Source organism: Phoca vitulina, unplaced genomic scaffold (assembly GCF_004348235.1).
Source record: "Phoca vitulina isolate PV1807 unplaced genomic scaffold, GSC_HSeal_1.0 scaffold4, whole genome shotgun sequence".
Lineage (NCBI taxonomy): Eukaryota > Metazoa > Chordata > Mammalia > Carnivora > Phocidae > Phoca > Phoca vitulina.
This window is the reverse complement of record NW_022589707.1, coordinates 52,239,039-52,263,435: the sequence shown is the minus strand read 5'-3', so window position 1 is coordinate 52,263,435 and position 24,397 is coordinate 52,239,039. Positions and strand designations below refer to the sequence as shown.

Sequence of the window (24,397 nt, the reverse complement as noted above, 5' to 3'; positions counted from 1 at the left end):
AAATAAATCTTGAAATGCAAATATTCGACATTTAGGAATAATAAATATGTATTTTATTTTATTTATTTATTTTTTAAAGATTTTATTTATTTATTTGACAGAGAAAGACACAGCGAGAGAGGGAACACAAGCAGGGGGAGTGGGAAAAGGAGAAGCAGGCTTCCCACAGAGCAGGGAGCCTGATGCAGGGCTCGATCCCAGGACCCTGGGACCGTGACCTGAGCTGAAGGCAGACGCTTAACGACTGAGCCACCCAGGCGCCCAATAAATATGTATTTTAAAAATGATGTTAATATGGTTTATTCATAACTTACACAGGTATGACTTAGTCATACCATAGTAAATTCTTTGTTAGTAAGAGAAATATTATCAACGTGTTACTATTACATTTAACTAAACATGCTTTCCAATCATAATTCTGAGACCTCACGGTGTTCTATATTCACTTGAAAATAAATTTAGGATTTATTATCTTCACTCTCGTTTCAGTAGCAAGAATTTTTAATTCATTTTAATGCCATCCAATACAATCAAGTTAATCAAATTACTGAACAAGCCAGCAGCTCTATGTTTAGCAGGGGCTTTGGAGACAGACTATGTTATTAAATGTTCAGGCTTAGAGTAAATACTTGAAAAATATTTTCCTGCATTGCAATGAATACAGTTTGCCACCAGAGAGAGCTCAGACACTATAGTATATTAAAGACAGAAATTTATTTCCTTTCAACTAGATGGAAATTCTCTATCTGAAATACCTGCTCTATTGTAGAAGAGAAAAAAAAAAAAAACAGAGCTACTGTTTATTTATAATATCCAGAGTCAACTCCTATACATAAACTTTCACGTGTGACATGTGAGAAATCATTTATCCCTGGCAAAGAAAGTATCAGTGCTGAAGTTTTCAAGGAAAATGGCCAACAGAGACTCAGGTTGTCTGTGTACAGTGAACCCCCTTGTTGACTAAGGGGAAGACCTCCTCAAATACTAGAAATAAAGGTTTTTCAAAACAACTCAAATGACACTTTCCAATATCATCGTGTTACCAAACTGAGGACAGTCAAGAAAAAGTCATTTGACAGACCAACACACTCAAGAAATACTCCCTAATAAATGGAACCTAATGAAAACCTGAAATTGATAGATTCATAATATCCTTTGTCTGATTCCCAATTGAAGGAATTTTTATTTATTAACCAAAGTCACTTCATTTAATGAAAACTCAGACAACCATAGTAGATACAGTTTTAAATTCATCACTATCTAGTGCCTTCCCTACCCCCTGCCGTGATAAGTAAACTAAATAAAGAAACACATACATTCGAGTTTATCCTCCGGTCTTCCTCTTTCAAGGAGAGACAGATAACAGACAATGTCCTTCAGATGGATTACTTCTGGGGAACACGTATTTGCAGGAGAAGTACGGGGAGGGGTGATGGCACCTTTATTCATTCTCAGACCTGGAAAAAAAAATTGCCTTTATATTCTTAAAGATATCCATACAGTGCTTTCAAAGAAAAAGACAACTAAGAAAATAGATAATGCACAGACCTTTTAGAGAACTATATATTTTTAGGTAAAAAATAGCCAAATTCTCTGGAACTCTAGGATAGCCGAGTCAGACGTATTCTATGATTACTGTAAATAATTCAGAGTATTTTGGTATTCAGGGACATGGAGATTGCTCCTCCTGCCTGTAAGAGCATGTTGGGGTCAGAATCCTCTTGTCCAGGGTGAGCTGGTGGACAGATTTGAACACATGAAAAACTACTTTCCTCTTCCACCTTTCTCTGCTTTAGGAAGTGGCAACGACAAATCAGCTAAGAAGATACTAAAAATTGGTCTTTCACGAAACACTGAAGAAGAGACTTGAGTCTGTCACAGAATGATTTATATGTTGATAATCAGGAATCATTCATTCAGAAAAACACGTATTTATGTCAAATATTTATGGGCCATGAATAAAACATCCTTTTTCCCATCAAGAAATCGGCCCATGAGTAAGAAAGGGAACATAAACAACAATCTGCTTGAATACCACAGACATTTGATTAGAGAGGAAAGAACATATGACTATACTTTAGTTTTAATATGGTTCATAACTTTATTTCTGAAACCCATTCACTGTGCTTATTGCAAGACAAGGGTAGAGAACTGGAATGCCTGTTTGCAATAGCTGATGACAGCAGATTATTTAGCCGATAATGAACTAAAACTCCTTTATAATAAATGGTTAATTCCATCTAACAGAGACGCATGTGAAACCAGATCATGTGTACCTGACAAGACCTGAAGGCAAACCCCAATTATCCTTTAAGATTCATTTGGCAAACAAGAGGTGAAATGGCTAATGGGCTGAATGCCTGCTAGATTCCTAATCAAATGGGAGTTACTAGAATGGAGGGAATAATCCCAACCAAACACAGTTCTACAAGCCTATCAGTCCAGAGCTGGTAACCACATCTGGTGCTCTTGTCCATTTTCTTGGATAAGTAACTTTGATGGAGTACCTGGTATCTCCTCCAGCCGTCTCAAGATGGCCAGCATATCATTTAATGGATTATGAAATTACTTTCATCATTCACAGTGTTACTACGAATAAAAGCTACTATTTATTGAGTGTTGAATATGTGGCAGGAACCGTCCTGGAGGCTTTAACATGGATCGCCTCACTTAATTCCCATGTTAACTCTGCGAGGTAGATTGCAATATTCCCATTTTACAGGCTTAGAGTTCCACAGCTGGCAAATCCACCCTCTTTATTCTGCACTAATGGATGACAGACTATTTTTGTTCAAGGCCAAGGGTAAGAAAAAGTAAGAAAAACAATTTACATGTGAATCCAGCAGAAGCCTTTTATTCTCCCTTCCTCTCTCGCCCTCCCCTTTCTGTCTCTCAACATTAGTAGGTTCTGTAACTGCCCCAAGCTTTCTTTTCCATGTTAATCTCTTCTCTTTTCTTCTATTTCATTCTTAAAATTCTGTCAAAGACCCTCTAAATTGAATTTACCAACCTTTAATGGGTCACAACCCACATTTTGAAAAACACTGCTTTACATCTTTCTTTCAGTTTTTTGTTTTTACCAAAGTCATGCTTACTTCAAATACAGCTCTATGCTTCACATTAATTCTATTTGTTTATAGCTATCAAAAAAGAGATATAAGTATAAATTGATTTTTCCTAACAAAAATGTCACTGTATGTCTAATACAAACTAATATAGTTATTTTAAAAAACAAAAGAAGGCAGAGAATTGAAGACAATCCTGAGTTTTCAAAAATATACATACCTGACTAATTCTACCTAACCACCTAAAGCTTGGCCAGCTGCAGGAATAAGCAGTTCCAACTTACGATAAAAAACATTTTGGCACTGACCTTTGACATGACCGTAACTTCCAGACTTGGAAAACACAGCACTTGAGTTATGTTCGGATAAACTATGACCTAACCCATCCTGCCTGATGAGCTAATCCTCTCTTCTCTGCTTCCCTCCCCCTTATGGTACTGAAATGATTTAATCAGCTTGATTTAACTCTTATACAAAACCTCAGAACAAAACAAGAAAGAAGGAAAATAACATGTTATGACATTCATTTGAAAGAATGCCAACCACATTATATATTTTCACTGATTCAGAACACTTCATGATCATTTGTTTGTATAAAACTAAAGTGCATGCTATTTCTTTATCAGCTTTCATAATACTGAATATAAAAAATCTAGAGAATGTGAGGACCATATAATTTTCTGTTTGCCTTTCTTGTAAGTAATATACATATTGAACAGAAGCATACAAATATAATTTATATCTAGCCCCACCTTTTTGAAAAAGCATATTATTATACTAAAATGATTTTTGACAAAATGCGTAAATATTTTTCATTTTCTGTTCATGAAATGTCATAAACTAAAAGCTGTATCATATTCATGTCACAGTTTTATATTTAAAAGAATTTAGTTTATTTTTTAAAAAAAAATATGGGCTTATATGGCAACACACATTGAAGAACTAATCAACTCTTCCTCAAATCCAGACAAAGTTTTTGTTTTGGTTCCTTAGGGAGTGATAAAGCATACAGTTTTTATAATGATTTTTAGGGTGCGTCAAAGGCCTTTTTCTCAATTACTTCATAACAAAAAACTTCGGAGAGCAGGACTTGACTAAATTTTGAGGTGTTGAACTGAGGAAAAGTCTCACAGGCTTGTTCCTGTTCCTACTCTCATCCCCAAAATCATCTCACTTTCACTTCTGTGGTGAAAATGTTTCTTCATATTTTCATTTAATTTTCTGAAAGCAGTCCCTGGGGCCTCAATCTGTCTTCATAGAGACTTTTTCCACCCTACTCTACCATTAATATATATTTTTTCCTTTCCTTAAGTCTGGCTGGAGGTCTTTTCCTCTACTTGTCTCCTTCACTGCCCTAAAAAATTCTTTTTCTTTCCAGCAGACTGTACTAAGGTTTATGTGGAACACAGGAAACAACACAAGTGGCAAACAAGAGGTTGAAAGCCCCATTTCCTGACTACAGCTTTTCAAAGAGATGGTAAATGGAACCTTACATTCCTCTTTAGCAGCAGTGGCCTCTGATGAAGAGGCTTAAAATTCTAAGTTCCATTAAGGAAGGCCATTTTAATCCATCCCATCTTTGGCGAAACTCTTCAGAGTTGGAACCGAACGCAAAGCTAGGAAAAACTTTTCCCTCAAGTGGTCAACATTTAGCTTTAAAGAAAATGTGATTGACACCCAATTTGTAGGCTCACTGACTTGCCAAAGGCTATGCTTCTTTGAATATTTCCTCACAAAAGTGAAGCAAAGTATACACACACACACACACACACACACCATTTATGTCCACACACCAATATATATCTATACATGTATACTGCAGTGAACAAGAAAGCACAAAATAAAGTGAAAAACTAAGCATTGTAATAAAGAGTGTATTAGTTTCGGTGTGCCTGGGTGGCTCAGATGGTTAAGCGTCTGCCTTCAGCTCGGGTCATGATCCCAGGGTCCTGGGATCGAGCCCCACATCGGGCTCCTGGCTCAGCAGGAAACCTGCTTCTCCCTCTCCCTCTGCCTCTCCCCCTGCTCATGCTCTCTCTCTCTCTCTGTATCTCTGTGTCTCAAATGAATAAATAAAATCTTTTTGAAAGAAAAGAGTGTATTACTGTCATTAGGAAAAATTACCTTGTACTTTGAAAACATTTTTCTGTTTTATGATGATTTTAGTGTGTACGTTTGTACACCTTCTTACATATAAACATTCTTCAAAGTTTTAACTACCAAAATAGTTAGCATTAGTCAAGTTGAGCATTGCCTATTACCACCACATTCTTCAAGCACATGATTTTCATTGTACTTCAGTATAGACTCTCCATTTCTTGACACAAAAACCTAAAAAGTTTCATTTCAATAGATACTTTTAATTCTAGCTTCAAGGTGCAATTATTAGCAAATACATTTTGGGTACATGTTCAATTATTGCCTCTGTTCCAGTTTGTTTTATCGTCAAACACACGTAGCTCAGATAATGAAAAGGGTATTGTTGTATCCATTGTTTCCCTTCATCTATCACAATGGGATATTCAAAACTAATAACATAAATTACATTTCTAAACTTATAAGGCAAGAGAAAAACAACACTCTGGCAATTTGGCTTTTCCATTTTTTCCATACTGGTTCAATTTTCAGAAATTTATCAGGCTTAGAAACAATTTGTCATAGTATAATCATATTTCCAATATCCAATATCCATATTAATAGTCACAATGAGTAGCACAGACAAGATTAAAAACAATTGTTTGGTATTGTCAGACATTTCATGATTTTCAGAGTTAACCTTCCAACTATGCTTGCCTTAGCACAGTATTATGATTTTTTTTTATGCTTGTACAAACTGGCAGCAAAATGAGATAGACAGGGTTACAAATCAACAAGGGAAGTAAAATACACAAAGTGAGGACAGGCAGTGGGATACCTTCCCTGACAGGAGACTGGTGCCAGCAAATTTTCTGTAAGAAATCTGTTTGGACATGGGCAAAAACCCCAAACAAGTAATAATAAGGAACAGGGCTTGAAGCACAGGTCTTTGGGGGTGATGTTCTAGAAGTAGAGCAACCTCCGTGAAGGAGTAGTAACAATAACATCCCTGGCTGTGTGCCAACAACATGTAAACAGAGTGGTCTGATTTGACCCTACAATTCTATCTTAGACACTAGAGGGTGGAAAATCAGAGAGTAAAGTAAACCTCTGATCATCATGTAGCAATCTGGGGAGTCAAGAGTTGAAGACAGGATATCTAATTCCAAACTTTAGGGTCTTTTAAAGTGGTATAATCAAGATCTGTCTACATCAATTATGTCTAGTAAAATATTCTGCAAAGATAGAAATATGCTATATATGTACTGTCCAATATGGTAGTATTAACCATATATGGCTGTTAAGCCCATGAAATAAGACTGGTGCGACTGAGGAATTGAATTTTCATCTTATTTACTTGCTAACTAATTTAAATTTAAATTAAAGAGGTACATCGGGTTAATGGCTACCATATTAGACAGTGTTGGTGACATACCATCTACAGGTAGAAAAGTGAAAGTTGGTTGAATTACTCCGTTTCTTGACTATGCCTACATATGAGAATAAAACTACCACATATAAAAAAAAGTCAGGATAACATCTTTAATTTTTGTCACATTAAAAAGAAATCCCAATACCACCAATAGGTATTTACCTAAAGAAAATAAAAACACTCACTTGAAAAGATATATGCATCCTTATGGGTATTGCAGCATTATTTACAATAGCCAAGACATGGAAGGACCCCAAGTGTCCATCCACAGATGAATAGATAAAGAAGCTGTGGCTTTTACATACTGTGGAATATTATACAGTCACCAAAAAGGTTGAGATCTTGTCATCTGTGACAACATGGATGGACCTGAAGAGTATTATGCTAAGTGAAATAAGTCAGTCAGAGAAACACAAATACTATATGATTTCACTCATATGTGTAATCTGAGAGGTAAAACAAACGAAAAAGCAGAAGCAGACCCATTACAGAAGAAACTTATGGTTTCCAGAAGGAAGGGGGCTGGGGAGATGGTGGCAAAATAGGTGAAAAGGAGTGAGAGATACAGGCTTCCAGTTATGGAATGATTAAGTCACAGGAATAAAGGGTACAGCAGAGGGAATATAGTCAAAGTTATTGTAATAGCACTATATGGTCACAGACGGCAGCCACACTTGTGGGTAAGCATACATAGCATAACCTATGAACTTGTTGATCACTTTGTTGTATACGTGAAACTAATCTAATGTTGTATGTCAACTATACTTCAATCAAAAAAAAAAAAAAGTCTGGGCGCCTGGGTGACTCAGTTGGTTAAGCGTCTGCCTTTGGCTCAGGTCATGATTCCGGGGTCCTGGGATTGAGCCCCACATCAGGCTCCCTGCTCTGCAGGTAGTCTGTTTCTCCCTCTCCTTCTGCCCCTCCCCCAGCTCCCTCTCTCTCTCTCTCTCTCTCTCTCTCTCTCACTCTCTCTTAAATAAATAAAATCTTTAAAAAATAAAAAATAAATTTAAAAAAGTATAAGTCATGGAGATGATGTGTAGGGAGGGAAATTGCAGGAACATGGTCAAAATGGGATGTACGCTACAACATGATGACTATAGTTAACACTACTCTATGATGTAATTGTATACACTAGTTGTTAAGAGAGTAGATCCTAAGGGTTCTCATTATAAGGAAAAAAAACTGTTTTTGGTTTTGCTTTTGCTTTTTATTGTATCTGTATAAGATTATGGATAGTACCTAAACTTATTTTGGCAATCATTTCCCAATATATGTAAGTCAAACCAGTATGCTGTTCACCTTAAACTTATATGATGATGTAGGTCAATTCTATCTTAATAAAACAAAAAATCAAAACAAACCAAAAGAAATCCCAGTAATACTCCATAATTTTTACTGTACTCTTTCAGAATGAATGACATTTGGGGAGGGGAAACTATATTGAATTTGCTCTTTCCCTGTGTCTGCAAACTAAAATGCTGGAAAATAATCTGTTTAATGAAAAATGGTAATGGCTGACATGCACTGAACACTTACAATGTACCTAACACATTATGTTTTTGAGTCCCCCAGCACCCAGTACAATGCACGCACTTATTATCTCCATTTTACATTTGCCCGAACAGAGGCAAAGACAAGGAGGGTAGCCACAATTCAAAAGACAGTCTGAATGGAGATTTTATGTGAAGTATAATTCTGTGGGGCTAGAGAAAAAACTAAATCAGAGAAATTTGTCTCCTGCCTCTCAGTAAATGACCTTTTGTCTTTGGAGTCTGGTTTTCAAGACTCTTAAGAGTGTGTACATGATTATTTCATAAACTTTTGGAATGAAATTAGAAATCCTAGTCATAGCTGAGAGCTCTAAATGTTCATCTTCCACTCAGACCATTCCTTGGGCCATCTATAATAAAACACATTTGTGGATGCACACACACACACACACACACACACAGATATGTTTGCCCATGTAAAAATAATCATGCATATATTCATATTTACCAAATCTTTACCAGCATTTTGTTATAGGGAATTGGATTATGGATACTTTTTCTTTTTGCTTATCTGCATTTTCTAATAGGTATATAACAAGCATGCCTTTATAAATATAAACCCAAATAGATATTAAGAACCTTTAATATTAGCTGTGTAAAACCAAGTTCTAGGATAAAGCACTGAACACAGCAGATAAAAAAAGAATCCCATTTTTATAGGGCTTTCATTCTAATGGATCAAAGCCAATGTTCAGTACCATTGCATTTTTTCCTAGCGTTACTAGGTATTTTAGGGCATATCACAAGTTAAATAGAGTTATGACTGATTTTGGGGCGCCTGCATGGCTCAGTCGGTTAAGCGTCCGACTCTTGATTTCCGCTCAGGTCATGATCTCACAAGTCGTGAGATCCAGTCCTGTGTCAGGCTCTGCACTGGGCATGGAGCCTACTTAAGATTCTCTCTCCCTCTCCCTCTGCCTCTGCCCCTTCCCCTCTCCCCTTCTCAGAAAGAAAAGAAAAGAAAAGAAAAAAAGAAAAGAAAAGAAAAAAGTTATGACTGATTTTGGACTCTGAAAAGTACTAAATATCATATTTGCTTTTATTAGAATAAAAAACTATAAACAATATTCATGAACATGACAGTGCAACAATCTTAAGATAATACTATCATTTAATATGTAATCATTAACATGTAACTGAAAATACAAAAATCCCTTTATAGTGGGTAAATAAATCTAATGGTAAAGATGGCAAATTTGAAGACCAGCATTTTAATTAGAATATTCAGATAGAAGAATAAAGAAACCTATATAATAAAGTCCAATATATTCAAACCCATTTAATAATTAAAGGGGAGGTTTGGGGGAACTTTTCCTTTACTGACAGTAATTTTATCATGAATAGGGCCTTGAAGTGAGGATTTTTCTATGGTTTCAGTGAAGAGTTTTCAGAGTTTCAGGATAAAAGATTTATTGGAGTAAAATAATTTGTGGATTACTACTATTACAATAATAATAATTAGAAAAGTGAATTTGGTGCTATAAAAGCATAAGAACTGTAATGGTTGATGTAGATAAATGCCTATTGGTCAATGGATAGGAATTATCTTTATTTCTAGAGCACTTGTATGTAGGTATGTAAGTCTAGTATGAAACTAATTAACAAATGCACAAATGTATCTTAAATGCCTACTATGTGCCACCAAGCTCCCTATCTCATAGTCACACAAGCCTTGAACTCTGTTCAGTTTGTGTTTTTTGGGACCGTGTCTGCCCTTTTTTGTATTGTGGAAACTTTAGTAGTTTATTAGACACAAAAGACCTATAAAGCTATACCTATAGTGAAAATATGCATGCACACACACACACACACACATATTTTTAATATCCTCAAGACAGTCCTGATAAGAGTAATAATTTCTTCTCAGCACAATTAATGAAGTGTGTCTTTTGGCAAGAATATCCAGGAAGGTCATTTGGCAAAACAACATTTTCCCAAGGGTTCAAATACCTCATTTTCATTATACAATTTTCTGTCCTTAATTTGATTAACTTCCTTATAGAGAAAAAGAAAGTCTTTCTCCTTTTCTGCCTAAAAATATTACCTGTGGTGTGACTCTCTGGTTGTACTGAAAACATAAAAACAATTACATTCACTGATGATACTGTGGCTTAATAGCATAGATCAATTAGCTATTGCCATATCGGATGGGCAATGAAAGGGACGAAAAACAAAGGACTTTAACTCTTTCAGAGGTGGCTGTTACTATTCTCAGTCTTAAATATCTTGACTCTTTTGTACCTTCAAGCCTCATGTTCCTTCATGATAGCTTCCACCCCACTGGCTTCAAACTGTGTAACAGCTCCCCAGTTTCACCACAGGGCCTTGGCTCCCTCCTTGGCCTCTTCTCCAGCTGCTCTCTTCCAGTCACTTCATCGGCCCCGGCCCAAGGATTCAAGGCATAGACCCAGATCTCTCGGTACTCAGCAAGCCTACCTTCCTCTAACTCCTAAGGCCACAGGACTCTGCTCCTGCCAGGACCACCCCCCCAACCCTTCCTCCAGCCATGCTGGTACTTCCAAGGTCATAACTACCATCTAATCTGGGACCATCAAAAATGATCTTCGGGGAGCCTGGGTGGCTCAGTCGGTTACCTGTCTGCCTTCGGCTCAGATCATGATCTCAGGGTTCTGGGATGCCCCAGGTGCCCCATGTTGGGCTCCCTGCTCAGCGGGGAGTCTGCTTCTCCTTCTCCCTCTGCCCCTCCCCACCACTTGTGCTCTCTCTCTCTCTTTCTCAAATAAATCAAAATAAAATCTTTTTTTAAAAAATGGTCTCCTTGTGATTCGTATCCCAGTTTCAGTCATTCATGAGAAATTCGGGGCTCCCAGTCATCCTCAATTTCGACTTGTACTTTCTATCTAACCAATGTTTGCTAATAGCACTCCTTACGTTACCTTCTGATATGCTATGCATATTCTTACTTATTTACTAAAATGTAATTGACTATAGAGGAAGGGAAGTAGTTTCATTTTGCTCACTGAAATATGAATAGTGTGTGTGGTTGGGCACATTGTAAGTGATCAATAAATATTTGTGAATGATATAAAATACTACTCAGCCATAAGAAAGAATGAAATCTTGCCAACTGCAACAACATAGATGGAGCTAGAGAGTATAATGCTAAGCGAAATAAGTCAGTCAGAGAAAGACAAATACCATATGATTTCATTCATATGTAGAATTTAAGAAACAAAATAAATGAGCAAAGGGAAAAAGAGAGAGAGACAAACCAAGAGACAAACTCTTAACTATAGAGAACAAACGATGGTTACCAGAGGGGAGGTGGGTGGGGGGATGGGTGAAATAGGTGGGGATTAAGGAGTGCACTTGTCATGATGAGCACTGAGTAATACACAGAATTGTTGAATCACTATATTGTACACCTGAAACTAATATAACCCTGTATGTAAACTATGCTGGATTTAAAATTTATTTAAAAATTTAAAAATAAATATTTATGAATGAAATAATACTGAGTTTCTTACAGTTCACACACTATACTTTCACGCCGCATTTATTTTTTTAACTGGAGTAGAAATGTACATGTTTTCTCTTCTTGAAACTCCCTTCCATGATCTCCTACAAGTACCTGTCCCTACCTCTACTTAAACTAGATAATTTCAATTTATGATTAAAATCTCAGATGATCTTGATAAATAGATGACAACTTTTATTTTATTGTAATATAACTGATCACCTAATTGACTATCTTTCTCCGTGTGGCTCTAAAGGATCCTCAGCTTTCTGGTGCAATTTCTGGCACATAAGTTGTTTTAAAAAAAAGAATGGTGGAGGGGCACCTGGGTGGATCAGTCAGTTAAATGTCCGACTCTTGATTTCGGCTCAGGTCATGATCTCAGGGTTGTGAGATTGAGCCCCAAGTCTCTCTCTCTCTCTCCCTCTCCCTCTGCTCCTCCCCTACGCCTCTGGAAAAAAAAAAAAAAAAGAATGGTGGAATGCATGAATTGATGAATTAATAAAATAAATAATTAAGAATTACAACTGGCCAAGTCACTACATGACCTGATATAAAGGGTGCTAGGAAATCTTCTTTTTTTCTGCCCTATAAAACTAATAATAACAACAAAAAACACTTGCTCTAACCTATAGCTAATAACAGACATTTACTGTTATAGAGTCAACATTTTAGACATTGTGGAGCCAAACATAAATATAAAGTATAAGTGTCTGAACCAGTTAACAAATCAATTCCATTCTCTTTTAATTACTACATTCTTAGAGAAAGTAGAAGTTACTAATAAGTACCATTAACTGCTACCTTATACAAGACCAGTGATCACTGAGCCGAAGGTGGTTCATTCCCAGAGCTGCCATGTAGAGCTGGTCTAGGTGGGAGTTGGGGAGGAGAGGGACACACCAGCTCTTGTACAAGAAGAAGAAGGTGTGATTTTTACATGCTGCCAGCATTGCTTCCCTGTGGCACACTCCAGGTGTCCCATCCCAGCAGGTGCTATTCAATTAGAGTGACACATTCGCTGAGACTTGAAGGAGTTGGGTTTTGTTGTGAGATAAGGGACCACAGCAGACTTAAGTCACAGCAAACACTTCAGTATGTAAAGGGTCTGGGCTGCATGGGTCAAGAGACAGAGAGAATTGGGACTGTAGGCAGATCGACAAGCTACATGGCATTGTGCTCACTACTATGAAACTCAGATTTTATCATTTTCTTAACTGCAATGCCCAGGCCTTGGAGTGGCATTAAAGCCACCTTCATGGGGGGAGCGGGGGGAGTCTCAAAAGGTGTGGGAAGGCCAGTGGCTGGGACTTCCTGTACTTACATCTCTCCTGCACCCCCTCCGTTCACCAAAGCAACGCTGCTTTAATCTATTTTAAATATCAAGGATTTAAGTTTAGATGAAAAATAAAAAATTTAAAAAAATTTCCATAAGGTGATAGGGAAGGCCTGAAACTTGGAAACCCAAGAGGAATCTAATCAGGCTTCAGTGTTAGAAAGCACATCGTGGAGATGGGAAGTCGGGGCCCAGCTGGGAGCCATGCTAATGGCTAGTCTCTAACACAAACAATGATGGATCATACCGACACTGGCAGAATGTTTGAGAAGTTATAATGAGCAATAGAGAGCATTTTGTGATTAACTAAACATGAGGCATGAGGCGGTGCAGGGTGGAAGAGTCCAAGATTTTAGGATTGGAAAAGTGATAGATACTTGGGTTCCATTCACCAAGAGACAAGATAGAAAGAAGCAGGTGTGGGCAGAATAGAATTACTTGACTTCCAAACACATTTAGTTCGATTCCTTATGGGACATCCAATGAAGAGTTCCATCTGGAATATAGTTAATACATATTCTCTGTGAGCTGAAGAAACATGTCTGGGTTTATGGGGAATAACTGAGGCATTTTATGTTAGTGTCTATTTTTTGTATGATATGAAAAATAATTAACCTATTGAGAATGAGGGGAAAGATTTGAATAAACTAAAGGAGGTTTGAAAATTTTAGCCTAACTGAGCTAGGAGACAGTATCAAGAATAAATACTTTTTATGGTAGATTTTTTTTAAAAAGCTTAAGTGGTGTTAAGGCCATGTTAAAATTGGATGTTAAGAATTTGTAGAGGCAACAATCTGCATATTTATGAAATTTCTCTTTGGTTATTCTCAGTATTCAAGTTGCAGGGACTGAAATATGAACTCATAATATTGATTCATGGTCAAGGGTATATGAGCCACTTGCCAAAAAACAAAGGTTCCAAATGATTGAACCATTCTGTAAAAAGAATAGTTCAGGTGATAGATTCTGGGGATGAAGGTAAAATCAGAAGTTGGTCACTGGGCTGGCAAACACGTGAGGCATTAGGGACCTGACATTCACAATGAAGCAGAAGAGGTTATGAGAAAGCCGGAAAGATAAAGCATTAGGGGATATCTTCAAAAATTAAAAGTCCAACATGGGAACAGTAGAAAGAATCATCTTACATTTTAAGTAGGTGATAAGAGGCACTTATACTGCAACAAAATATTCCCCCCAAAAATCATTCACTATACAAAATACCAGATGGAGCAGTAGCTACTACAAGTTCCAACAAAAACCAACTACACACACACACAACTTTATGCCTCTTTCTAACTATTTAAAATTTTTGTTCTATAAAAACTAAATGTTTTACATTTACCATATCTCCAATACTTGAATACTGTTCACTAACAAGAATAACATTTTTCCCAATTTAGTTTTGCTTGTTATTGAGAAACCATTGTTAGTTGATACAGAGTCAAGAATGGTTATCACACCCTTGTTGGTACTGTAGTAATGAAATACAGTGAACTCTCTGCAGGGAGAGGGGGGTGGGGGGTGGTAAACAAAACAGATTATAGCTCTTCTCTATTCAAAATTTATTTGTGATTTTTCAACCCAAATATATCTTGTGTAGATAACTTCGATTATGGCAAAGCAGGGTTCTAAAAATAAAAACACATGTATTTTTTACTATCAAAGGTAAGTCTGAAAGAATATGGGGTTGAAAATAGTCCTACAAAGGACCCCATGCACTTATGTTTTAAAATGTGGAGACCAAGTTTTGAAAAGGAATTCCAGTTTGATTTATTTTTTGCTGCATGAGAGCTACACAGCCCATCTTGCAACTCCTTTCAAGTAGATCTGTGCAGAATATGTGGCTGTCCCAAATGAAGTACAAGCTGTTACCCTTTAATTCTTTTTTTCCATTTTGGAACCTGATTTGATTTCTACTCCTTGTAAATTTGGCATCTTATATGTAATACTTACTACATGCTATTTGGAGATAAGAAGGTTTGAGATTTTAATTTCTTACAAACCTACCTAATTAATTAGAATCTCTCCTCTCTTCTCTCCAAGTCTGACACAATTACTCAGACAGACAACATCTCAAAAAGTGCCCCCCCTTCTTTCTCCATACGCAAGAATAGTATTGCTTCGTATAAAATGAAAGAGACAATTTTGTTATTTTATTCAGTCTATGGTATGTGCAATCCATTTATAGCATGAAATGGAAGAACAAGGGAGTTTTAATTTCTAGATCAAAGTAAGGAATTGTCCCATTTTAAAATGTTCAGCCCAGAACACTGGTCAGCTCCACACTGTAAGAACAGACTAAATAAGGAGCAACAGGCTCTAGTCTCCAGCTCATTTCCACATTGAGAAAGGCACAGTGAGCCTGGCTACACAATCCTGCACAGACCATGGTGATGCTCCTAAGATGTCTGACTCCCTTCTTGAGCTCCTGAGCTACCAAACCCAGAAGGAAGTCATCCCCGCCACAGAAGTCCCAGGGTGAGATCTGCCAGGCAACACCTTCCCCCAGAACGCTACATCCCAGTTCAAAGAAGTCCTTCCTCCAAGATTCTGAGTTTTGATTACTCCAACCTAGGAGTGGCACATGCTTCCTGTGGTTCTACCTCTGCATTACCTTAGTATTTCTCTTTGGTTTTTCAACCTTCCAACACTGTTTAACCAATCACCTATTTTACATTCAGTAGGGTAATACAGTGAGATTTTTGTTCTCCTGACTGCATGGAGCTGGACACAATTAGCAACAGGTATTAATTCATTAGACATCTCTGAAAAGCTACCCATAATGACAGAACCAATCATCTCCATGGTGATATTAAATTTTAAAAAAATAAGTGTCTAAGAGAAAAATCAAAACTCTTCTATGAAAGTATGTTAGAAATTTACAGAAGTGATATAAATATTATGTTTCCTACACAGAACTGCTTTGCGACTACATTTTCACATATAAAGTTACCTATATTTAACTAGTCATTTCAAAGAGCACTTGTCCATTTTTGATGGAAGTTTCTCTTAAAATTATTACCTAAACATAGACTTCTAAGACTTTGAATGACAAGTGATGGATAATGATAAAGTATATTTTCTCTAATGTTTAGCTATTACTATATTGGAGACACTTTAGATATTTTGCACAATCTTAGTATGAAAGTATAAATCCTGAAAGAAAGATATTTCCTAAGCAAATCATCTCTTCTCTTATAGAGAACTTGACACTGATTTTCCCTTCAAGGATTTTACTACATATACATTTTTAAAGTATATAATTAGACTTACCTCCTGAAAGGAGAGCAGGCTTACTTTTTACCATTGGACTAGAATGAGGAAATTTGTTGCTAAATGACATGAAAAGGTGTGCTGTGAAATCATCAGGAAGCTCTGCCTCTAGGAATGTCTTCATAAATAGCTTAAAACCTTCAAAATCTATTGTCTGGAAAAAAAATTAAACATTTATTTTAAAACTCAGCCAATGTTAAGATTATGTTCTAAGTTCAGAATCAACAGTAGTAGAAATGACCTCAAACATTTCTATACCAAAGTCCACAAAAGGACGGTAACTATTTGAGAAACACATGCAACAGTCCTAAGCTAACAGCGGTGCTTAGAGATATATAAATCTCACCTGTGGCAGGGCAACAAGAAAGGCAGAAGCTTTCCAGTCAGAAATTTCTATCTCCACACTATCTGTATCCCCTTAAAAAATCTACTCTTTGAAACTTAGTTGCCTCCTGTAAATTGGGAGTAATATTCCCAATCCTGCAGAGTTACTATTATAACTAAATCAGGCAACTAATGTGAACATGCTAATGCACACATGAACACAGCATGAATACTCTGAAATAAAAGAATTTCTCTTTTCTCCTTTCCTTGTCTCTAATGGTGAATCTTGCTCTGGGCAACTGGAGAAAGGGGTTAACATAAAAGTTTCACCAAAACACCAACATCAATTGATATGAAATTCCAAAGTGAAATTCTAAAACTTCCCATGCAAACTTTCAAAGAAACCTATTTCAAGATCCTTGCCCACTTATACTCACTGCAGGTCTATAAAAAACAAACAAGCAAAAAATCAGACATTTATTTGAAGAGAACCATTGCTACATTGAGACTCTCCATGTCCACTCGGGGAAATGGTGAAGAGAGCCACCTTCTATCCTCGAGTTAAGTAGAGAATTTCACAGAAGCCACCTGGAGAGCTTGCTTTCTCTGAGCAGAGGACAGTGGACCAGAATCTGACTCTTGCCTGGAAAATTGAGGACAACGGTGTAGGTGCTTTGGGACAAAGTCAAGTAAATGGTACTGTACTGGGCTTGGCCAACACCCTCATGACTGCAGGGACAATGATGCATAAATGTTTCCTGGGAAATCGATATGGACCTTATGGAAGAGGCCAGTGGGGTTGTGTTGGGTCCCATCCAGGAGGCCATTTGAAAGGACAAGGAGACTTACAGAGAAGAAGCTGGAATAAAGCCATACCTGTCCAGATCAAGAGAGTGCAAGGTCAATGGGCCTCAAAGGAAGCACTTGTAGGGCACTTTTTTTCCTACCCAGTTCAGTGTAACTGAGATGAAACTAAAAATAGGACAAAAATGAAATTTGGCAGACTGATGTTCTTAATTTTGATCAAACTGCTGGCAGATGAGAATAAAATTAATTCTTTAAACTGCTATTTTGGATAGAAAAAGTATTTGTTCCATGTAATTAATTGGGGTAAGATGGTACAGAATGACCAATTTTATTATAATATTATTTTGAATAAACCTAAAATGGAATATGACATACAGGGATATCACTAGAGAAAGTACATTTTTGTAGATTAGATCATATGCCAATTAAGAATATGTACTATGTATGCTTCTGCACCTAATAGAATCTCAAGCCAATAAAAAACCAAACCAAAACCAAAACCAAAACAAAACAAAAACAAAAACAAAAAAACTTCACTTTGTTTATTAATGGTTGCAAAACTCTGCCTACCCCTTATTTTGACATTTTTAGTTAGTTTAATCTTGCTAACTAGATTTCAGACATTTACACTGGTGGCAGTAAAAAGACTTCATTTTCTTCCATATATCAAAAATCACCACCACCACAAAATATAATAAATTCTACTAGTGGAGTGAACCACATAATTAAAAACCATGAATAATATAAAAATATAAAGAATAGCCTCAGGTAGCAGAAGTACTTCTGAAAAGCAATTTGCTACCATGAATGAAACTGAGGTTTCAAAAGATGCAGATAAGGCCGAAAGCCAGACCACGGTATCCAAATGTGTTTTCTTGAGCAGAAACACCTACTCCTACTACTAGGGTTCCTTAGGCATGGCCTATCTCGAGAGAAGTAATCCACACTCAGTAGGATTAGTAACCAACTCCGATAGACAATCCTCAAATGTGTGAAGCCTCCTGGGACACCAGGAGTTAATTTTACTACACATATATGGAAACTTTGTGTAACAAACATATTCATAGGCATTGTGGTTAGAAGCATGGTTATTTGTATTCACTCTTGCTTCTTAGTCCTAAGCCTTTCGTGGTCAGCATTGTGTTTGCCAACATAACAGTTGACAAGAACATGGTTTTGAAGTCAGACTACCTGAATCTACACTCAGATCCAACTTTCTAGCTGTGTCAAGGTGGGCAATTTATTAATCTCTCTGTGCCTTAATTTCTCCATCTATAAGTAAGAATAACAATAACTACTTCTTAGTCTGTTAGAAATTTCAAACAATTTTTGAAGAATAAGTCTCAAAACCACATTACCTCAAATGTTTTTATATGCATTTAACAAGTCATTCCATGGTTCATCCTTTTTGGTTATTGTGATTATTTGTTTTAGAAAGCTGGTAACAAAATATGAACAAAGGACTAGAATTGTTGACAGTTTTTCTCTGGATCGTCTGTTGGGATATGATTATATTTTACAACAGACCTATTTCAAGGCAAGAGTTTCAAATGATAACGAAGGAAAACAATAACAACCAACCAACAAACAAAAATAAAACAGACTTGAGAATAAAATACTTTTGTGTCATATTCCAGTATCTCCACTTGCCACCTGAGTGATTTGGGGCAAGGAATTGGTCTGCTCTTTTAAAGAAAAAATCTGCCACATCCCAAGTGTGTGCTCTTTTTTTTTTTTTTTTTTTAAAGATTTTATTTATTTATTTGACAGAGAGAGACACAGCGAGAGAGGGAACACAAGCAGGGGGAGTGGGAGAAGGAGAAGCAGGCTTCCCGCGGAGCAGAGAGCCCGATGTGGGGCTCGATCCCAGGACGCTGGGATCATGACCTGAGCCGAAGGCAGACGCTTAACGACTGAGCCACCCAGGCGCCCAGTGTGTGCTCTTTATAGAGCATTACATAACCTAAATAGAACCTCTTTGAAATTAGCACCTATAATTTAATGATGAAAACCAGAAAAATAAACAACCAAAAAGAAAAAAAATAAATAAATGCATAGCATCCCTGTTAATAAGGAATGCATTATTCCTTGGTCCTTCTTTTTCATTTCTCAGGAAAACTTTCTAAAATTAAATGCTGCAGCTCTGTCTTGCTCAGTAAGCAAAAAGCAGCTTAGTTTTATTCTCTGACAGCTCAAAGCCTTAATATTTTTCCATATAAAATGATATATAAGATCAACCATTCAGGATTGTCATCTAAATGTAATAATAAATCAATATAAAGCACTTAACATGCCCTTGGGCACACAACATGTAAAATAAATGAAATAATAAAATAATAAAAGGAAGTCCTGGTTTGAGGTTTAATGGATTTTTTATTATCTTAATTTGCCTTCCTCTTTATTAGTCCAGAAAACCAGAAAATTCACTGCATCTTCCTGAATCAAGCCTGCAGTTTTTGTGTTTTAGACATTTTGCGACTATTGTTCTGTATCAGGCAACATTGACTAATCACTGCTTTTAGAACATGAGCATTTATAAACAGATATTTTACTTTAAAAAATAAAAGTCTATTATCAAAATAAGAATGAAGTTTTCTATGAGAAGATATCATCCTATTAAGTTTTACTGACAATGTAAACTTCTCTTTCAAACTTCTTCACAGTGTTGGTGGGAGCAAAATTCTCCTCCCTTACATTTTGGTCATTACACATAGCTTACAAAGTTGTAAAACTCACACTTCTTTAAAGCCAAAAATTAGCTATTTCAGAGTTTCCAATTCATAGAGGAATTATTCTTCAACACCTTTTCTGGCTAACCCATCTCCTTCTTTTCTTGTTTGGTAAAAAGTTTTCAAATCTCTTTTAAAATTCTATGTTGTCCAGCATATCAGACATTTTTGTAAGTGGATACTGTCCTCCACCTATACGTTTTCCTTATTTCATGATTCAGTAGAATACCGCCAAATTTAAGTATCTTGTTTTCTACTGCTGTCGTGGAGCAGCATTAGAATTGGTTTTTGAACATTGTGACCTTTAAATAGAATGTGATCACTTATATATGCACATCAATGGAAAAACTAATGAAAAACGCTGGGTTAGACTTAAGTGAATGAGTGTTCAAAAATCAAACTGGCTATAAGCTCAGAGACATACACACCACACAATATTTAAAATTTTGAGAACTGCTTTTTCATTTTTTTTTTTTCTTAAGGAGCAGCCACAGACTACTTAGGGAGATAACATAGAGAATCTGCAAAGAATTCAGACTGAGGGAGCTGCTCAGATGTTGCTGCCAAATTGGCACAAATTCAAAACACATTTCTATATGCCTTTCATTATTATATCTGACCATCTGGATCCTTTGTTCTTAAATCCCTGTTAATACTAAAGAAATAACACTAGTATTCATCCAAGTAGATTCATAGTGAATGAAAATAAATGTCATCACTCTATCATTAATTTATTCTGGTGGTTTCAGGATGGAGATTTTCTCATATTCAGCAAATGTTTGTGGTATATCCACTTTGTACTAGACTCTGTCCTAGCTGTTGGGGTAAAGATGCTACTGGCACATGCGAAAATCCTTCCACCAGAGGCTTATCTTCTAACAAAGGGAATAAGTAAATAGAAAAATAAATAGGCTAAATGTACAATGTTTGACAGTATTAAGTGTTGTAGGGGCAAAAAAGAGAAGGAAAATGTTTATATATTTTGGGAGGGGGGGTGCCTGTAGTTTTAAATCTGATGATCAGGAAATGAGAATCTGTTCTTTGAATACAGATTTAAAGGAAATGAGGGAGATAGCTTTGCACATATTTGGAGAAAGAACATCTCAGATAGACAAAACAGGTAGTGCAAATGTCCTGAGGTATAAAAATGCTCCTGTTTTAGAGGCATTTCTATAAAAGCCAGTGAGGAGGGGCAGGAGAGCAGAGCAGGAGTGAGGGCAGACTAGAGTAGCAGGAAATACATTTCTGTGTGGTTATTATAGAAGGTTAGGGGAGAACTCCATCAACTGTGACAGATATCACCTAGTCACTCGAAACAGTCATATCACTGAGTTTTCAATTTAGGATACAATACTGCAGATGGCCCATTCTCAAATTTTACATGTTGTCATAGATACAAGATAGTATATTTTTTGGCAATATCAAGATTGGATCCTCAGTGTGATTACAGGAAACCTGTAAGAAGCTATTCAAATTGATGTGTTTAATTATGATAAGATGTAGCTAATTAAGCTCATAAGTAAGTAAATATCTTCTCAAACTGTTTTTACATGGTTCCATTCTAACTGAGATCACATATTGAAAAGAAGGTTACTATATATTTCAACAATAATTAGTACATAGTCAATATGAGGTCATTAATACAGAATTAGAGAAGGCGTTTTATTATTCAGTTTGGTGGTCTGTCTTCAAAACTGCTCTGGTTGTAGGTTTGTTAGAAGAGGAAAAGGACTGAATTTGTGTTGGGAGTCAGAGGGAAGAGAAGGAGAAATACTGGGTACTATGTTACTTCCATTCCTTGCTAACTAACAGCACTTAAGCAGTTGTGGGAGGAGGAACAGATACAACGGACACAATAACTCTAGTCCCAGGACAGCATTCTGGCTTGTGGCCAGGCTTGGCAGGGGAAACAAATCACATCTCATGTCCTCCACTCATACCTCATGGTAGAAGGAAATCACTTTAGAGTTGGAAAGACATCAGAGTTCTATTTTCTCACTCTATAGTTGAGAAAAGTGAGGCTCGGAAAATAAAGGTGACAGGATTGGTTGGTGGTGTATCTCAGATATTCCCACTTTTACTTTTCATGTATATTCTAGAACTTTTGTATGAAATCACTAAAGTGTGACCAACAGCCACTGCCTTTAAACATCAATGGAACACCTATACATCAGGCACAGAGCTCATTATTTCATATACACTTTAGAATGTAACCCTTTGAACAACTCAATAAAGCCAATATTCTTTTCACTGGATAGCTGAACAAACTGAGACTAGTAACTTGTCCAAGACCTGCTAATATGTGGCAGATGTGGGATTTGAACTCAGTTCAGTTGGACTCCTAAGACCACGTGTTCTCTGTTATACTTTCCAGATGCTTTCTTTAATGGGAAAGGTTGAATTTGGTTCTGGGAGGACAATTAAAACTTAAAATAAAATGGTGTTTATATCATTGCTAATAATTATATCAGTGTCAATATCCTTGTTAAAGACACTTAAAATATTACATTAGGCAGCAGCACTACCAAATGTAGGTTATGAATTCCCAGGTTTCTTATTAAGGGAATGAAGCAACTCAGTTGTCTAAATGTAAAGGTTATATACATTAGCAGAATCTACAGTGCAGAGTACCAAGTACAAAGATAAGGGAAGCCCAGGGAACTATGAAATGTAACTCAGCCTTGGGCCAAGGATCATCTACTAACAGGAAATGTAAAGAGAAAATCCTACACTCACAGAACACTGATAGACCAAGAACACCATAGAGCAATAAATACACATGCCCGTCTCCCCCCAACCCCCACTTTGGCTAACCTCAGCTTTCCCTGTTCCTTCTATTCTGCAGCTGAAATTACTTGCCTACTAAACATCTCCATATGGAACAGAGACTGAGCAAGGAAAAGGAAGAAACTCATTCTGCTGACCCCGAGAAAAGGCAGGGCTAATTTTGACACCAGTTTTCAGACAGCGTCTAGTAGGGATGCAGGTTGTGCAGAAAGGAGTGTTTGTTGACCAAGGTGTTCAATAAATATCTTTTAATAGCTAAATCCTGCTGCATAGAAGCAGCCATTTACTCTGAAGAGTTACCTCCTAAAACCATAAAGCCCACGTAGTCTGTCTTTGGGGGATTTGGTAGGTTTCCACAGAGGTTGGGGTAAGATCAAGGAAGTGTCATCCTCTGAAAGAGACTGGTAAAAGTCCTAACAGTCAATGGGTTGCCACTTCAGCCTTGCCTCATCCTAGGAGACTCTAATATGTAGGACCTGTGTCTAAGCCAATCAAGATCATTCTGGTGTAACCAACTGTACTGTAATATGTTGGGTATGAGATCACAGTGTTTGCTGTCATTGAAGCCATAGGGGAACTTGTGAGTAAAAAGCTAGTACATATCCATTACTGTCCTGGGGAGACAATATTATGGTTTTAAGTATCTCATGCATTTTGATGAGACATATTCCTAGTATGATAGAAAAATCCATTCAGAGATCCCCAAAATGTGTTGTAATTCTATGCACCCTGCTGAACTATGGACCCAAAACTTGCTTTAGAAACTGGGCTGAAGTTTCTAAACTTGCTTTAGAAACTGGGCTGAGAGTGACTGAAGCAACAGATGGGTTATTCTTTTTCCCAGAAAGGCAAAGATCAATGGCTTTTCAGTTCTATTTCCCTCACAGATTCTAATAGCACTAGAGATGCATAATCCTCCCCACAAAGAAATCCCTTTCAATTGCATTTACATGCAATTATAAACCTCCTATTGTAAATTAATAAATTAAGACTTTCATTAAATGAATTATTTTATTGGAGTCTGATCATGTTTTGGTGAAATTAGAAAATTAAATTCAAGGGTCTACAAAACTATAGCCCACCCTCTAGACCCTCTTCGATTACATTAAGGTATTAACTTCTCCATTTGAGACTTTGATTTGAACAAATATCAGTCAGTTATAACTTTATAAGGATTACAGATAGCCTTGCATATTATACGAATCTTAATGGTACAGAAGTACAGGTCAGTGATATGGATGAGAAATTCATAGTTCACATCAGAATAAAGAAAGAAAAGACAGATTTTAATAGAAAAGAAAATGTCTTACTTGGTTAAGAATGTCTTGTTTCTGTGCATGCAAGGAAAGAAAGAAGACAGGTGTTAATGTAAGATAATTATACTCATTATCTCATACTACTGATAACTTAACTAAAAGGTCGATTTTACAGATTGATTTTAAAACATACCCTAGACCCATGGATCTCAGAATGTGGTCCTGAAACAGTATCATTATCATCAACTGCAAAACTGATAGAAATATACATTTTTGAGCCT

The 24,397-nt window shown here is 36.6% G+C and overlaps 1 protein-coding gene across 12 annotated transcripts in view; it reads right to left on the bottom strand.

Moving 5' to 3' along the window:
* Positions 1 to 24,397, bottom strand: part of DGKB (diacylglycerol kinase beta) — a 794,581-nt gene that overhangs the window by 556,875 nt on the left and 213,309 nt on the right. For 8 of the 12 annotated variants that reach the window (XM_032402009.1, XM_032402007.1, XM_032402005.1 and 5 more), the window contains 3 exons: positions 24,171 to 24,191; positions 16,214 to 16,367; positions 1,317 to 1,457 (listed from right to left, as the gene is read on the bottom strand). In XM_032402009.1, the coding sequence (XP_032257900.1) occupies positions 1,317 to 1,457; positions 16,214 to 16,367; positions 24,171 to 24,191 (316 nt within the window). The remainder of the gene's footprint in view (positions 1 to 1,316; positions 1,458 to 16,213; positions 16,368 to 24,170; positions 24,192 to 24,397) is intronic. The other 4 variants (XM_032402011.1, XM_032402012.1, XM_032402014.1 and 1 more) reach the window with 2 other exon arrangements.